Below are 19,323 nucleotides of genomic sequence, written 5' to 3' on the forward strand. Positions count from 1 at the left end.
TAGCTTGCATATAGCCTGCAGTAACAAGTATCAACATTGTTTAATAGGGTGTGATATCACAGATTGTTAAAGCCCACACATAGAGAGTGTCTCACATGGAATTTACTGGGAAAAAAAATGGGAGTAATGAATTTTTCAAGACATTTCAAAATGAAATCTTAAGAAATGCTATAGCAACAGTTGTTATTGTGGTGCATTAGAAATTGTTATAATTTGTTGCATACATTTCTAGTTCCCATGGAAAGAGGGAGAGATAGAACATCATAGGACCTATTAAAACAATAACGCAAGTTAAAGAAATCTCAACTCTTCAATATATGATAAATTGGCAAGTTTTTCTCAAATTTCATCAATGTACGTCTTGTATTTCTTTTTGCACTGTCTGAACCCACTGCCTCGAGACAATGAATTTTCACGGCACAAACAAAGACTTCCACACATTTCAAAGATAAATTGAAATGCATTCACAAACACTGCACTTTGATCTCTCACGGAGCAGCAACGAACCCAGAATACGGGTGTGTTTGAAGCACATAATCACAAAACCAGGTGAGTGATACCACCCTCCTTGTGGTTCTGCCCTGGGACGACAAGTGATAATAGTCAGGGGAATATTATCAAATAGAGACATCACGCCATAAATCACAAGAAGTAGTGTAGAGTTTATCACCGAGATACACCAGACTATCCCACTCCAGGAGAGGGGAATTTGAGTGAAGGAGGAAGTTTCCATTGTGATTTTGTAAAATCTGTATCAAAGCTGTATCTCAAACTTTGCACTCATGACACATGTTCTTAAAAATGCATTCTGATCGATCGAGAAACAACTCATCATCATCATCATCATCATTACCATCAATCATCATCCTCATCATCCTCATCATTACCATCATCATCATCATCCTCCTCCACCTCCTCCTCATCATCATCATCATCCTCCTCATCATTACCATCACCATCTTTCTCCTCATCATCATCCTCACCATTCTCATCATCATCACCATCATCATCATCACCATCTTCCTCCTCCACCTCATCATCATCATCACCATCATCATCATCATCATCCTCATCATCATCACCCTCATCATCATCCTCATCATTACCATCACCATCTTTCTTCTAAATATCATCCTCACCATTCTCATCATCATCACCATCATCATCATCATCACCATCATGGGTAACACAGTTCTACAAAACAAATGCTCCATGATGCTGTGGTCAAGTGCACATGCTGATGCAAAGATCGAGTTCTTTGGATCACATGAATATTCCCATTTTGCCACAAGAGGGCAGCTGATATGACAAACTTGTGTCTTTTTCTCCTTCCTCCTCATTTTCTTCTTTCATTGGCTCATGCACTAAAGGTATAACAAGATCTTTCTTCTGCTTTGACAAAGGGGGCATTACAAGAAATATTCAAAGCTTTTCACATAGCATTGTAGTCATTCAAGTTGATACACACATTTTAAAAGAAACAAAAACAAAAACAAAAGGCAACATCTTAAATCATCCTGCCTCCGATATGCAAACAGCTCTACAAATAAATTGATGGATAATCAAATCATTCTTGGTTTGGCACTTTTTGTGTGTGTGTGTGTCTGATATTTCAAAAATTAAATCTTAGCAAGTTAGGTATTACATTTACCAAAAGAGTTGGACATAAAATCAAAATCCAGGTGCACTTGAAGTAGGAGCAGATTCACTTCTTTATTTTTGAATATGATATATGAAAACCCATTAAAGATTTGTCAGATGATGACATCATAATTTAATGGAACTTTTGCTGTCTTCTTCATATCGCTTCACTCTTTCCATCAGAGCCAGTGAGAATATGGGCTGACTATTCCCTTTAAGTTTCTTATAGATCTATTTTGATCCTTCCGTAAACTGTCTAAATTGATCAAGACATATTGACAGTGCTCATTGACAGTGAAAACTCAGGCACAAACACTATACCCCATACCTTTAGAACAAAATGTTGTGTCAATTGAATGAGTATATCCTCATTGACAGGCAATGACAAACACTCCGCAGTAAGAACCATTGTTCTTGGGAGTGAATTCACAGATTATGGCTAGGTCAGGTTAGGTTAGGTTAGGTTCACAGACAATATCTGTGAAGGAACGAGGATTCTTGAGGATTTCCAACCTGCTTCTCATGACGACATACAAAATGTAGTGACAGTATACTTCAAGGTGTCCCAGCAAAAGTAGCAGGTTGGATCCTCTCCCAGCTTGGCTGATTGAAAGAGTATGTAGGTCCTACATTCAATAGTTATCTGAACTGCTGCTGCTGACTGACCCTGTGAATTCTTCTCTGTCATGTGTTATCTTTCCACAGAAGGCTCGTTATGCAATCATTGGACCCGTTTTTAAAAAATCATCCTGAGATAACCAGAGACTCCAACCCAAAGCACCTTCTGATCTGGAGATTCTCCCGCCTGAAACCCCTAGCAAACGGGAGACTCCAACTTGATGTGTGCAAAGCGCAAAGTTCCTAGAGTTCTAGATGCTCTCTTGTGCTATCTAAGGCTTATTTTTTCAACACACGATAGAAATAAGTAAGGAATCCTTTCCAACGGGAGACAAAGAGCCAGGGCGGGAGAAATTAAATCTCAAACGGGAGAACGGGAGATTTTGCAAAAATGGGTTTTCGGCGGGAGATCTCCCGTTGAAAACGGGAGAGTTGGAGTCTCTGGATAACAATGATTTTAACAATTAGAGGCCAATATCTAATTCATTGATCATTCGTTTGGTGGCTTGACTAGTCTTATGTCCATCTACCTGCTCCTTTTACAATCACTGCAGCGTCAGGACTCCCTTTGACAAAGGCTGTATCCTGTAGGCTATAGATCTAGTCATCACTATGAGAGTCTGGAATACAGACTAACGACAAGTACAGGTCTGTAGTGCAAAGGAAAGGTAGCAAACTTCCAGGCTCCCTGTTCAAACACGTCCAAATAGCCACTATGGCATGACTAAGGGTCAAAGGTCAGAGTCCAAGACTACACACAGTTGAATTTCAAGTTCTATGCATTAAGAGATTAGAGTCCAAGAGGCACACCAGGAAAAAGCAGACAAGACAGAACGCTAACATTTTTTTTTTTAAGCAAAACCCTGCAACCCCACCCCCTTCCCCCTAAAAAAGAGAAAAATACAATTAATGAATAAGGACTAATCAACAAATAAACAGATAAATCGAAATGACCAAATAATTAAATAAATGATAATAATAAAATCATCACTGCTGTTTGATATAGGAAAATATGTGACAAATTTCAGCTATCCACCTATGAACACAGGATAGTTTAGATAATTAATGCTTTTAAATACCTTTAACCATCATCCTGGATCATGAGTCATTTTCACAGACTTCTAGGCAGGGGTCTACTTCACACCAGTAGTTAATAGGCACCAAATGATCAAACCCCGGCATTACGGTATCCTCTATTGCTTCACCACACACTCATCAAAATCACAAGTTAGCAAGAACACAGGATACTTGATAATTAGGAAATTTGTGTACGGTCAGAGTTCATGCCCATCTCTCCTTCAGCAATTGGAAGCTACACATTGTACAAATGACAGGTGAACATAAACACTAAAACAAGTTTATGCTATTCATAACGTGGCACCTCGGTTGGAAAAACTGAAAACCTGTCAGTAGGAAATGTGTGATAGAAAAATATTAAAAGGTAGTATCTTGACATACAGTCTAGGCCTACAGTATAGTAATTATGACATCATCTGTGACATGTACAGGCCTGTACTGTATCTTTAATTATCCAAAACTGCTGGATCCTCTCATATTTTAGACACACAAACAGATACACACACACATGTTACATGCATACACACAGACAAAGTACAAACAATATGAATGGAAATGAATACAATAGTATGAGGATAACCTTTGTATTTCCTTTATACACACAGACACATAAAATCCTATATGTAGGACTAATGACTTGTCCAACAGCACATCCTGACTGTTCACTACCAGGGTGCCAGTCTGCCCCATATGACCAAGGTTAACAAACTTTTTGATTGGCCAGACAGATTCCACAACAGGGCATTTAGTTGGCACACATACATACGATTTACGTACAATGTGTACATTGTAAACATGTGGAACAGGCGGTACAATCATGTAGATGATTTGATTATGGCCAGGATTTTAGTGTGTCTCTGCACAAGGAAGGACTCTTATCATTTGAATGTCAAGTAAAACACATTTTTATCATAATCAGCGATAATGTACCTCATTGGATGCTTGATGGTATTTCACGGCACTGGGTATTCCATTTGAAAAATTCAAGAACCACAGTCCCAAAGACTACCTAAGGTCACTCATATCATGTCGTGAACAAGGAGCTTTAAAGAAACACAAAGAAACTTGTGTTGCAGTTGAAAATTATTGTTTTGTTATGCTTCACAAATAGAAAACTAGTGAATGACTTGATGTGCAATACTTAATTTTTCCTTACTATAGTGTTGTCAGCACAAACTATTCCAGAACAGATCATCAGCATGATAATTGTTACCAAATACTTTTCAGTGACAGCATAAGATTTGCAAATTTGTGTTCTTTAGAAGTTTTAATCTATCTTCCTTTATAGAGCTCTGTCCGTAAAGTTTGACAATGTTTTATGATACAGCTGCACAACAGTAAACAGTGTTATTTCAGCAAGTCTTAAATAGGTTAAAGAGAAATTCTTTCTATTTGGGTTGACTGGATAATACAAAATAGAAACGACGAAGACTTGTAAACAATCAGAACAGCAATAATTTCATTCCAATCAAACAAACACACACACACACACACACACACACATTCTTGCACACAGAGTTCACTAGTTACAATATTCTGCTCAATGTTTTTCAAATGTTTAGTTTGCCCTAAAACAGTGATGTCTGCCACAGACAATGTGAAATGATAAACTGATGAATGTACACAATGTTAACAAATGATTTTGTTAGATGATAATTTTATCATTCCATCCCTGATCAAAGAAAATAAAATGTGTAATAAATACAACAGAAAAAAAAAAACATCTTAAAAAATTGATGCAGAGGATATATATTTTTAATTTTTTTTTAAAATTCATTTTGGAAAGGAAGACTTAGCATGGAGTGGTGCATAGTATAATTTTTTGTGCTGTTTGTCTGCTCTCATGCTTCAGACTCCAAAATGGAACTGAGTTTGACTTCACAATTTGGCAAAAAAAAATAATGATGCAACAACTGATACACTCTCACTTGAAGAGTCTAAACTAGGGGGGAGGGATGTAATGGGCGTCATTGTAGTGATTTTCAGAGAGGAATTATTCCATGCGTTATCAAACAGGATGTTTGCTTAGTAGTGGTTGGTTGTGACATGACTTTCAGTTAACCTCCCAGTAACTTTTTTTTTTCTAATGATTCTTTATTTGAATTTTGTTCAGTATCACAGATTTCACATTCACAAAAACAAAACAAACTCTTGAACATAATCACATGATACGCACACACACACAACACACACACACACTATGTACGTCATTGACACGACTAATAACAAAAGATTGAGGGGAAATGAACTGTGAAAGTCCATAGCGCCCTTGCCTTCCAGTATATGAAGACATCTCTAGCAAGTACACTTGTGGAAACCACTAGAAAATACACTATCCAAACACAATTTTTTGACAGTAAGCTACTGTATCCAATTACATTCCAGAGCAGAGGTAAGGTACTAAAAACTGTACTATGAGCTCAATTATTGAAAATTTTCTGACATGTAATGAAATTGGGCTTATTCAAACAGAATAAGCAATTAACAAATGTCCCATCTGGTTTGTTGTGTTGGCAGTCCATAACCGATATAAACTTCGCAGTGTTACTTTGATACTGGAATTATTTACACTTTCCAGTCTACACAATCCAGACTGTACCTAGAAATTTACTACTCAACAGCTCAAAACCAGACTGCAAACAGTATTCTTTAAGGTCTCTCTTGACCAAAACTACACATGTACTCTAAGCCATTTTATTCTTCTGAGAATATCTTCTGATTATTAACACACCATTCATGCACACACTAAGATGTTGGAAGCATCAATCTAGGGTTTGTTGGTTAGGACCTAGATTATGTTTTCCTCCATTATTTTTGTATGCGGCTGGAAAGATTTGCTGCACTACTGGATCATCTGGTGATCTGCACAAACTGAGTAAACAAGAGTGAAAATCACCTTCAGCTATCAAGATTATTTTTGACAGGTCAAAGTCTGCTGAGCAACGTCCAAAGGCCAAAGACTTTTTGAGTAAATAGGATGTTCACGGTAGTACATAGAGTCAGCGAGATTCTAACCCTTCACAGATAGCATCTAGTGATGTGCATGTAACAATATTATCTGCAGTTATATATATCAGTGACTATTAGAAATGTAGAATCTTCAAGTTCTTGTTTTTCTTTGAGGCTCCGACACATGTTTGATCGCCAGGCATGTGGTTCATTTGTCTGAACGTCACAATGAATTGTTTTCTTTGATAAAAACTTTTTGTATTTATATAGTTGACAATTTACAAAAATTGTACATGAAAGTATGTGTAAGATTTTAAAGACAACAAGCAATATTTCACAACAAAATAGCTTATAAATCAAACAATCTGCCACCAACTACAGACAATTTTGGGCGTAAGTTCCAGTCTGTCTAATACGCAGACTTCAAATACATAATTTCAAAGACTAGATTTGGACAGTATTTCAAGACGTGTTATCAAATTACAACGAAACCGATACAGCTCACAGCATGTCTTATCAAAGCAAGTACTTCTGAAACTAATTGTTGATCAATACAAAAACATCCCATAAGTCAGGATCTTGATGATGTTACAACAACGCATAAACACAACTGTCGTACACTTTCTGCTTATTTCTGTAATACTTTGTGCATGTGTGCACTATGCAAACAAACTGAATTTCATGCTGCTCGTAGACAAAAATGACGACAAACATTGTACCACTACATCTGGCTTGTTGCACACGTGTACCTGGAGCTGAAAAAAGCATGGTAAAGCTAGAATTGGAGTTAATAGTTTGTGTTCTCCAGTGTTCACCAGATAAATCTCTAATCATGCTCTCATTCACAATGCACTACACACCTCAGCTGTTTGTTGACAGGATGTAATGCCATTTTTTTTTTTGGGGGGGGGGGCAGTGGGGGTGGGTGGGGGTGTCATACCAAATGCAGTAGAATGGACAATTAATTTCCAGATATTGGTCATGAGGAGAGTTGTTTTTTGTTTGTTTCTTTAAATTCTTGTCTAGTTAAAATCTGTCACTAATTTCATGAAATTAACATTGTTGATGTTCACACATTCCACAAGACATTGGAACTATCAGAAAGATACATTCACATAAAGATGATCCTACATTCACTTGAAGAACAAAGAGTCTCAATTCTACCATTTTCTTTAACCCTTCGTGTGCTTTTGAGTGCTGAATGGAAGAGAAATCAATAGCTTTGTAAGCACTGTCCAAAATCCCTGGCACAAAAGGGTTTTATGTTCAATGATTGCCTACATAGAGTGTCCAGTCTATAAAGATCTACTCATGTATAGCCACACAGGACTACAGAGTACTAATTGATACAACATTAATGTAGATACTTTACGAATAAAACACATTCACATTGATGATCACATCCCATATCAAACGATGACACGTAGGCCTATTAAACAATGTTTTTAAAGCAAAACAAGTCTTAATGAAAGTAATCATGTCATGAAGTAAATTAGTGAAAACCTGTGCAAAGAAGAAAAGGCAAAACATTGCAATTTTGCACATCAATGACATACCGCACAGAATACTGTACTATCATTGACTATCTGTAAACTTATGATACTAAATATTAATTATCATTATGTATCCTAAACAAAGAACGATATGTCTGTCTGGAGAAGTCTTTTATTATTTTTTATTTTTTTTAAACATTATCGCTCTCCTTCGTGAAGCCAGACGCAGTCTCTGCTGAACATATCCCCGACGACCAGATATGAGATACAGACCAATCTTTCAGTCAATATGAAATTCCTAGCTCTTTATTAATACTGCATCTTTACGTACGTTACACTATGCAATTTGCAATATCATGAACTAGACTTGTATTGTCACTCCCAAAGTGATATTTCTATGAAATATTTCAATGCATCATGGCCTAAAAGTGACTTTTTCTATAATAATGACAGTCTTAGAGACTATGACACTATTCGAAAGTCTTATCTAACAGCTAGGTATATGTGAGCCTACACCTTATTTTTTCACTTTCGGATTTGATGTAGGGTCCTCATATGTCAAATAGTAAACAACCACGTTAGAGATGAGTCTATTGAACACGTGATTGAATGTTAGCACCCACGGGTCTATCTCAAAAAGAAAAAAAACAAGACTGCCCAAGAAGGTTGTTCCGTTTTTTATTTTGATAGACAGCACTCACAGTTAACAGAGTTGGAATCAATTTTACATTTGATCTAAAATTTTAGTTAAGCGCCTATTGAAACAGTAGTTTACTGTTTTAGATTCTAATAGACGTCTAAACGTTAGATCTACTTCTGCTGATACTACTAGATTGGGTTCTCAGTCACTAACATTAGGGAAATGCAGAGCCCAGACCTCGTTTTGATGAATGCTAATAGGCGTCTGTTATTTGCCTGCTTTCCCTTGATGAAGTTTCGAGCGACCACTGTCGCAGCACCAGCAGATAGATCGCGATTCCGCTCTGTCCGACGCCAGGGAGTCGGGCGAAGGGATGACCCAGCGAGCGCTAGACAATTTTTTCTCCACTGTAAATAAAATACCCACCATGAATGACCTCCAGCAATCCCCCTTACAACCATCTAGGCACAATAGTTATGTTAAATTGATCAGCGTACCAAGAAGAGAACATTCATCTCAAAAGATGAATGTTCAAGGGATAATGACAAAAGAAAACTCACCAGAGTTGGTCGGCGAACAGACAAAAGTCTGGAGTCTGCTAAGTGCGATTGCTACGTCACACATTAGACGTCGTGTTCATTTTTACCCGAGTGCGCGCAGTGGTGAAGAGTGACGCAGTAGATGGGCCTTTCTAATCTATGGCTTGATGGCAGGCAGCGCGCGGGGTCGCTTCGTGTTTAACGTATGCTCTTTCCATGCAATTACCCTTTGATTCTATGAGGCAACAGCAGGGCACGAATGATACTTCGGGCGCGCGAAAACCTCCTCCACCTGAAGGAATAACCATAGAAGTGATTGGATCCACAGCTAGTAGAAGGAGCAAAGAAAACGTTACGTGGCGCGCGCGCGGGTGACGTGCGGTAAAAGCGCTTCCATGGTCAAGCGCCCTCAGTCGTTCCGTTTCATCCGAAGTAAAGTGAAGTGAAGTGAAGTGAAGTGAAGTGAAGTGAAGCAAAGATCCTACATTATTACATAGTGTAGGATCTTTCAGTGTAGTGAAGTCTATTGACTCAATGACCCTTAGGCTGCGTTCACATAGAAGTATACGGTATTCGCTATTCGCTATTCACCGTATTCGGGCACCCAGTACACCATCATCCGCACCGTCAACTCGCCATCCCATGTAGAGGATTTCTTCCTCCTACATCCCAGCAAATCTTATTAACAATACTGCATCAGAATGTCAGTCTACATACTTATTTTTGCTATTTAAAGGGCAAATCCAGACCAAAATTGTCATTATTTCATAAATGAGAGACGGTATACGCTGCAAGAAAATTGAACAAGCTCGATTCCCACTATGCTATACTATTCGCAGCTATTCGGTACTTTCGAATAGTGCCCTCTTACGTGAACCGGTGTTAGGAAATCCTATCGTTCGATTCAAGCTATTCGCGTGCCCTCGCGAGCCCCTAATACCCGAATAGTATACTTTAAAATTGTCATTATTTCATAAATGAGAGACGGTATACCCTGCAAGAAAATTGAACAAGCTCGATTCCCACTATGCTATACTATTCGCAGCTATTCGGTACTTTCGAATAGTGCCCTCTTACGTGAACCGGTGTTAGGAAATCCTATCGTTCGATTCAAGCTATTCGCGACCCTCGAAAACGAGCCCCGAATACCCGAATAGTATACTTCTATGTGAATGCAGCCTCATGGGGTACCGGTATGGGAGTATAATACTAACTACAAATTAGAGACTAATTTCAAATATATACATGTAAAACAGAAACACAATTCTATACAAGACATCAGCATAACATAATTTGCATAAAAGTATATTATGAATGATCATACATTTTCTCCTTTGCACTGGTTGGTCTACTCAGTAGGATTCAGGTATTTGTCTGTACGTTGCTAATAATAATTGTTACCGTTTGTCGGTAAATAATTCTTGAGGGCCATTCTTTTTTATAAAGACGATTCCCAAGTAGTATACCACAGGGCCCTATTTTATGTGGAGTCATAATTGATTATATATAGTTGATTTCTATGGTAAGTCTATGGCAGCCTGTGCGGTATTAAGGAAACTTATAATGGGATTATCTTTTGATAAAACGGGGCCCTGGCTGTTGTTTGTTGATCAAAGTATTCTTGAAAACTCCATAAAATGACAGAGATTACCCAAATCCCCCTTAATTTCAGTCTGCGATCTACCATTATGACATTGCAATATAACGTAGAGATAATCCTCTGGCAAAAAGTAACAAGAAGTGACACGAAGGAGCTACAGTATCCAGAGATCTTACACCTACCTTCGTGTGTATGTGTTGTTTCTACAATCATAAGTAAATGTAACAAGAATTCAGTACTGGCGAAGGTAGAGGAGTGCCCTTATTCCAAAAAATTTTGCCCCAGTCAAAGGACAATTAATATATATAAATGTGCCATCACACGAGTAATTCAGACTTTCCAACTTGCAAAACATCATTGCAGTATTCTGAGGGCCGAGAAGGTTTGGTGTTTGTTTGTTTGTTTGTTTGTTTGTTTGTTTTTTTTGGGGGGGGACAGATTACTTTTCCTCTGTAGACATGTTAATAATACAACTTTCTGAGAAAAAAACAACAACCATGTGTTGTTTTTTCTGGAAACATGAAACATGCAATAATTTAGCAAAAAAAAAAAGAAGTACAAAATACTGCGAAAAAAGTACCAGTTGTCATCTCTGGAATTCACTTTCCCTTCCACACACACATACACACAACTGCATTTGCTAACATGCCTTCATTTTCTTTCCCAATATCTTTCAGTTTCATCCACTACTATGTACAGGGGCGGATCCAGGGGGGGGGGGGGGGCAACTAATATTTCTGGTGCCACTTCCGGGTTTCATTTCATTTTTTTTCTTTTTATTTCTTTTGTTTTTAAAGAAAAACAATGGGGGGGGGGGCGTGCACTGGTTGCGCCCCCCTCTGGATCCGCCACTGATGTCGACACATACACATTCACTGACACTTCCAGCATATGCTCTTCCCCTGCTAAAACACAAATAATGACAAAGGCTGCCATTAACAGTAATCTAACGGGTAAAATGCACTTTTTTATTGATTCATACATACAAAATCTATCTCGTACCATTTGATGCAATGCGTAACACACTGCTTCGAATGCATCACCCTGGATCAAACAAAAGCAGTTTATTTTCATCCAGAAGAAACGCAGTAGGAAAAAAAAAAAGCAATACATTTTACGTAGCATAACCAAAACTTTAGCCAGCAAGATCAGATGGCATTCAAGGAATTATTAGGGAGGGGGCACAACAACAGAAGAAAAAAAAAGTAAGAAAAATCTCCTAAATTCAAATAATGCACATACAATGTGAACAAAGTTAAGATGAGAGATGAACTGAAAATAAGGTAACAAGAATTTAAAAATAAATGTACAATAATTTACATATAAAATACAAGGCACAAGCCACTACCTATGACTTAGGAAGAACAAAGTATAAGATTTTGATGGTTTGTTTGTTCGGTGAAAAATTGAGGAGAAAAATCAAAATCAAATCTTGCAAAATGAAAATCACATGTTCACAATAGTATAGACACTTTATTTGCTGCTCAATTGAAACGACACATTTAGTAACATTCATGATTTCAATTTGCTCTACTCTGCATGTGAGCAACGTGGTAATCTTTCAGGTTTATAATGTTTGAGCAATTCCCACGCTAGACATGGGCATGCTAAATATTTGTATTCATTACATGTTTTCGTTAACAATTATGCTTACTTCTACATCGCTGCCAACACGGACGTTTAAAATCCCAGAGATAATGCAATTTGAAATTGTGAACAACAGGTGCTGTATAGTACCTGCCTCCATATAATGAAGTCAAAAAATTAGAAATAAACATAACAGTTCTGTATCCTAAGAAAGCAGAAACAGAATAAACCCTGCCACTCAAAGAAGCACAACAAGGCTACTATAACCAAAGATACACAAGGTTTCTAAGAGAGCACTAACTTTCTATCTCAACCATTCACTACAAACAATACCCCGTGACGATATCGCTGAGTGTCTGTATTCTGATATGCACCACAGGATGAAAGTGCTCACAACTACATGCAGATGGAGAACAGAAATAAATGAGGTAAGGTGAAGACGAGCGAACAAAAGTGGAAAGAAAGAAAAGGAAAGAGGAGGCGGTGAAAGACGAAGGCACGGACTGACAGAAGGGCAGAGGAGGAAGAAGAAAAGAAGAAAAGCAAAAAAGAAAATTTGGAGAAGGAAAGAGATAGGCAATTAAGAGTCGCGAGGGAGGAGGAGGAAGAGAAGGAAAGGCAAAGATAACAATTTAAAGAAGGGAGGAGAATGATGTGATGGAGCAAATTTTAGAGAAGCAAAAAAAAAAAGGGTGAAATCAGGATTGCAAAGATCATGCAGAGAAAGACGAGAGAGAGATAGAACAGTTAAAAGAAAAAAAAGTGATGATATCTAGCGAGAGAGTGCAAGTGAAAGTCAAGATACAAAAGAAAGTTGACAGCTGGAGGCGTAGGGCAGAAGTAAACCGTGAAGAAAATTCTACAATGCGTTTCAACAACGAGGATCAAGATTTAAATCTACATTATGCTGGTCTCTCTGTCATTCAGTAAATATCTCAAGGAAGGCGGCTGAATGCTACACACGGCTGCAACGCTCGATTACGGTGCTTCACACAAAAGGCATTTAACAACATGCGGAATATAAGCAGCGAAGAGAAATTAAGAAAGAATGAGGGTTTCCAAAACAAAAAAGGGTGGGAAAAAAAAACTAAAACTTCACACACTGGATATCACTCCTACATTGTAAAGCAGTGCTACTTTGCATTTGCAGCGAGAAATTATGAGATTCCCCCACCATGAGAAAACAGAGGAAAGAATCTCCAAACTAATCCAAAGACAATATTATGCCTATTATGTTGAGGAAATAGTGATAAACATTCACTGACACCATTTTTTTTTTTAAATCGTAGGCAATAGTACATTACTTCAAAATATGCATGTGTGTTTGTGTGTGTGTTGTGTGTGTGTTGTGTGTGTGTGTGTGTTTGTGTGTATAGTATCAGCAAGGCACTACGAGCTGGGGGTCACACAGAGATATCTGCATCTACAAATCAGCAATGCCGTGTCGAATAAGAGTGAAAGCGCAGTTGACTGTCGAACATTGATTGACACCATGTGTGAAGTCATGTTAGAAAAATAAATTAACTCTCCTCTCATCAGTTTTTGTTTTTCCATCTATCTTGAACTACTGCCTCTTGTAAATACACACACTATTGCATGACTTATATCTTACACTAAAATTTGTCCTTTTTCTTCTGCATCTACTTTTAGCATCGCACATTCTTATTCCATTATATGCAGAAATGTACATTTTACAACCCACAAATATTCCTCAAATAATTACAAAAATGTACAAGCCAGAAATTTTCATGTACAACATCAATATTCTCAATCCTAATTACACTTGCCATGAACAACTTCCTTGTCAAATAACACTTTTCTGATACCTTGCAAAAAAATTCACACAGGTCTGAAGACACTTACACCTAAATAATCCCCATTTTTCAGACGCGAGACATAACCATACTGATTTTGCTTTGCGACTGCTTGGACAAGCCTGCTTGCTAAAATAAGGGTTTAGGATACTTCTCTATTAGTGGAGCTACATTACAGCGGCAGCTTGTGTCCAAAATCCCTCAAAAGAGGGTCTATAAAGGAGAATAATAGCCTTTCAACTCACACACATGCCATACTCCTCCCCCCCCCCCCCCCCCCCACAATAACTGACGAGTGCTTTTCAAACTGTACATCAGGGTCTATGGGCAACATACAACCTGTATCATTGTATTGTACACAAAAACTGCACACACCAGCTGCCATGTCATCTAGCCAACCTAGACATAAGCAACAGGACAGCTGTAGAAGCTTGGATGTTTGTTCGTGACAGCATTATGTAGCACTGAAAACGGAGGGGACAGCAAAATAATTTCAATAGTACTGACCTAATAAAACACAATGCCAGTGGAACTTTCACATGACGTGCAATTCTGTGGGGCTGGCATACCTACCCTTGTATACTGTATATCTATCAAAGCGGAACTGCATACTTTCATGCACTGATGTCTAACACACGTCTACAAAACTATCACAAGTGCATTTCATATAATCTACTTTCGTAATTTTTCATCAAAGTGTTGGACAGTCTACATGAAACAGTGCAAAAATCTACAAGTGATTGCTGCTGATAATTTGTGAAAATCTTACCAAGCTAGTACTAGTCAGAGTTGAGATTTGTTTTTCAACAATTCAAATATTCTATCTGTAAGTTCCCATTTATACAAGATCTCACTCAAAACATCAGTTCATTCAAATGGAGTTTCCATGATGAAAATGGGAATGAAAAATGCACAACACATCAGCCTAATATATTTGAATACATTCACCTGCTGTAATGTAATCCCACTCGCTGATATTGACGTAATGTAAAGTAACTTTTCATACAGCTCCAGCACACATGCTCAGCTGTGTCCTTCTTACTTAATAACACTCCATTCCTCTTCTTTGCCAAGCATTCACAAAATGAATTCTGACATTGCTTCAGATATTTCCTTATTCCAAATGTGATTCGACTTACTGGTATATTTTTGTTCCAAAAGAATACCTATTCCATACTTACTGGGCATGGTCACAAGGTTCCTGTCTGCCCATAAACAGACTTAAGTTCAACCAAGTCAACCCAAATTCTGTATACATCTACACGGCAAAAGGAAATGTGTTTATGTTGACAGTATCATAAATATTAGTTCATGTTACTCATCACAATAACTGAACTGGGTACTTCATCCAGTGAAAATAAATGCTATTCACACAATAACAAAGGCAGCCCAACAAGAACAACAAAAACAATAGGGAGTACTACAAAGTCTTCCATTCTAAATGAGTTAACTGCAAATATTCAAATAACTAGAACATGCAAGCATGCCTTATATATCATAATACATCACAAAGTAAATATTCACTCCTAAGGGTCCCAGTCATTGCAGACGATTAAAACAATTCAAACATATTTGCATCTCTTTGCGCATACATAACAGATAGGACTTCAGTCCCGGAAACACGCATTAAACAAATAGAAAGATAGCACAGGCAAAGTTTTAATAATTTTCAAGAAGAATGACACACTGTCTGTTACGCTGAAACAAATTTGCTGCATCAGGACACCCCAGAACTCTTCTGTTCTGGTAAGTTTACAAATAATGCACATCATGCAGTCTATGCAAAATTACCAGGGCCCCGTCTTATAAAGACCTGTGATTGATTCAAATCAATTGCAACTTTACGATTGAATGCAAATCCATCTTATAAAAAAGTTATGATTGAAATTAAGACGGAAAACTGCAATCAATCAATCACAGGTTGCGTTTGATTGCAGCTTTCAAGAGATTTGCGATTGATTGATTTCTATCACAAGTTTTATAAGACATGGCCCAGAATGTTCCATCCTTTTTTTGATTGCTGCAAATCAAACCAGCAGGGCCAGGATTACACAAGCAGTGGAAGCATGTATTTTGCAGACATAAACAGCAAATTTTTCTCATACAACAGTGAGGTACATAACCAAGGCTCAACATCAGCAGTTGCCTGGGGCCACCAGAAATAGGTGTTGGGTCACCATTATGAAAGATTTATGTTTTGGTTGCCTGATCTGGCTGCCAAAATTTTGCGAGTGCGTAAATTGTTTCTATATGTTTTCCTCATCCAGAAAAGTAAAAAAGTGCAACCACCCCCCCCCCCAAAAAAAAAAGTATTACAAGATAATATTTTTTGATGAGTGATACATGGTAGTCACTGAGCAACATGATGCCAACGTTTCTACGAAGTGGCACCCTGATTTCCAACACTGACAAATTTGAGAGTTCATGTAACTTCTAATACTCCGGCAACACGTTTCCTTTTCATTATGTATAAAGTAATAAGAACTGGCCGGTAGCACATGACACTTCTGCGCTTACTTTTCTAGCAGTGGTTGTTCCTAACAAACTGGAAGCTCCCCTAAGGCATGCCTGAAACAACAGTAAGCTGATGTACGCTAAAACTTGATTTGAAGGACCATGTCTTCAGAAGGAACTGCTGAGTTAAAGAGCTTGATGCGTGAAGTCTTCAGGGAGATGGAAAAATATCAATAAACTTGAAACATTATTCTACTCACCTCTTTAAACTTACAGCAATACAAAGCACTGATTGTCGGTCGCCAAGTCTTTTGTTATTATTTTTCCATGAATAGAAAACCTAACAAGTTGGTAAGTTAGCCAATTTAATGTGTTAAGAGTGCATGTAACTCGACTCTTTGGTGCAACATATTGCAACATATTTCTACTGTTTTATCCATCATGGGCTTAACCTACGGTTCTAGCCCTGATTCAAATATAACCCTTATCATATCAACTTATTTATGTATCATTTCATCTACATTTATGATCAGTTTCTATGTTTCAAACTGCATTTTTAGGATTTTAATTTTTTCCCAGTGATATCTATTTTAATGTGATATATGAAAAACAAATCCTAATTAAACTCAAGTCCCCTGATCACATGAGTTGTTGGAAACTTAATATGCACCCTAAATATGCACTTTGAAATGAACAAATACAAATTATCGCTAACTTTAGTGAACTATTAATCATCTACTATGACCATTTTTCATTGTGATGCCTTGAAATGTATAGGGGACAATAAAGCTGCCAAAAAGTACCAAGACTTGGCTGAAAAAGTATGAAATCTTATTTTTTCTTCATAACTTGAAAGTTTGATATCCCTGCTGCACTTATGTCTGGATTTGATTCAAAGTCGAGGAATGCTTTGATGCCGGAAACCTTTTGGTTTTTATAAATCACATTCCCCTTGCATTTTACAGCAACCATTATGTTATTAAGTATATGGCCAGTCCCCAACACGCTCTACTGCATCTAAACATCACAGCTGATTTGCTCAAAACTTCACTGTGGCATAGATAAAGCATACACATTCAATCATTTCATCACATCACAGTTGGCCAGAATACACTGCATAATGATGAACTTATTGCAACATTTTCTCTGATTTTTTTCTTCCCCTCAACAAAGACCCTATGAGGTCTTAAATCCCTGAATGGTTAGAATATTTATTCTTTTCTTCCTTGTTGGGCTTCAGGACTGTACATAATGCCTTCTTATCCTTTTTTAATCTTAATTTTGCCATATATTACGAGATCCATTGAAGCAAAAAATACTGACTGAAGATGAAGCCATGAAAAATTGATACGTTAGAAGCGAAAAGATTTTGCTTTAAAGAAAAAACAAAACAAACCACATGTACTGCATATGACCTCATGTATAATACAATATTACATGGTCATTCATGTATCAATCATTTAAGGATTAGTAAATGTTTAAATAAAAAATTAATAACAATGTTAAACTTTGCATACCTCAAACCCATATTTTCCTGATCACCAAACTGCAGTTTGGTTTGATATATTTTCCTAGTGCTGTACATTTACTGACAGTGATATGGTGTTCATTACTAAAAGTCACTCTGTAAACATGGCGAAGCGATGTTTCAACATTACTGCAAAAAACGGTAGATGTTAGCGTACAGGTCCCTACATTGTGCAAAGGTAAAATGTTGCTGTTTGATTTCTCTCCCACATAGCACGATCACCACTGAACTTGTCACGTCTGCAGAGCACAGAAAGTGTCTTGTCTAATCACAGAGGATCCGGAGTATATCCAGCTTCCTTCTGGCATCCGGCAGTTCTAGCATCTCCCGTCGATCCACGGCAAAACATGCGTCCCGGAGAATTTCTCAGTTCTCAGGATTTACAAAAAAAAAAAAAAAAAAAAACCTGGACAGCCACCCACGCACACGCTTGACAAAGATTGATTTTTTTTTTTTGATTTTTTTTTTGTGTTCCACAGGAGATGGGGACGCCCTCATTGATGAATTTACGAGGCTGTCATCTGAAGCGCGGAGACAAGAGCTTCTTGGTGCTCCTCCGTGAGGTGGGGTAAACACAGCGACCAGAGTTCGGCGTTGCTCTGCGAAAAAAGGCGATAATAATGTAGGAGGGTGTGAGAAAGACATAATGACAAGATGGCAGATGGACGTGACGGAGATATAACTCAACTCATCCAGAGAAGGCGAGCCTCTGGTGCTATCACCTACTCACATTTCACTCCTTATCACGATATTTAGCCATCAAAATATGTGCTTTCTTGGACCAGCACATGTGGCAAAGGCTAAGTTCATTGAATGGGACATTCAATGACTTCATTCAATGGCTGAGAACTTAAGGTAGGAATGGTGTGATTCATGACTCTTTCAACTTTCCATTCATAGCGAAGAACTAAGAATTAGCATCATTATTATCAAGTTTACATCTAAGGTGAGCTGAAAAGAACAACTCTGATATGACACAGAACAGAGGGCAATTTCAGTTATGCAACTGATTATGTATGAATGTATGGGATTACAATATAATAGGCAGGCATATAACTATGTTAAGTCAGAAAGATTAAGGAGATTGAAGAGTGCAATGAACAACAATACTTAAGACTTTTTCCAGAATATATTTTCATGAAGTCTTGACTATTCAAAATAATAATAATGATATTTGTAATATGGTCTTTTTTTTATCCAGGATAGCCTCTGCAGTGTTGCTACTGCGATACCACAGGGCCCTGCCAATATCATTGACATAATCATTTATTACTGAAGATACAACATTGAATTTCACACCATTTTTTTTATTTAAGACCTGGTAGTACTTGGCTGCTTCTGAGCATGTCGATAACAGTATCAAGTGGCAATGAATATCATAAA

The 19,323-nt window shown here is 37.6% G+C and overlaps 2 protein-coding genes across 3 annotated transcripts in view; both read right to left on the reverse strand.

Annotated features, from left to right (window-relative positions):
• The window catches only part of LOC139710251 (choline-phosphate cytidylyltransferase A-like), a 36,163-nt gene extending 27,136 nt beyond the window's left edge, over window positions 1–9,027 (reverse strand). For both annotated transcript variants that reach the window (XM_071622183.1, XM_071622182.1), the window contains exon 1: window positions 8,979–9,027. The gene's annotated coding sequence lies outside the window, so the exon portion shown is untranslated. The remainder of the gene's footprint in view (window positions 1–8,978) is intronic.
• A 7,248-nt stretch (window positions 9,028–16,275) lies between these two features.
• The window catches only part of LOC139710250 (importin-5-like), a gene marked incomplete at its 5' end in the record, with an annotated part of 36,588 nt that continues 33,540 nt past the window's right edge, over window positions 16,276–19,323 (reverse strand). Inside the window, one exon of the mRNA XM_071622180.1 lies at window positions 16,276–18,539. Within this exon, the coding sequence (XP_071478281.1) occupies window positions 18,447–18,539 (93 nt within the window). The remainder of the gene's footprint in view (window positions 18,540–19,323) is intronic.

The sequence above is a fragment of the Diadema antillarum genome, unplaced genomic scaffold, assembly GCF_040938485.1.
Source record: "Diadema antillarum isolate AM-2024a unplaced genomic scaffold, OU_Dant_1.0 seq00001512_RagTag, whole genome shotgun sequence".
In the NCBI taxonomy this organism is placed as follows: domain Eukaryota; kingdom Metazoa; phylum Echinodermata; class Echinoidea; order Diadematoida; family Diadematidae; genus Diadema; species Diadema antillarum.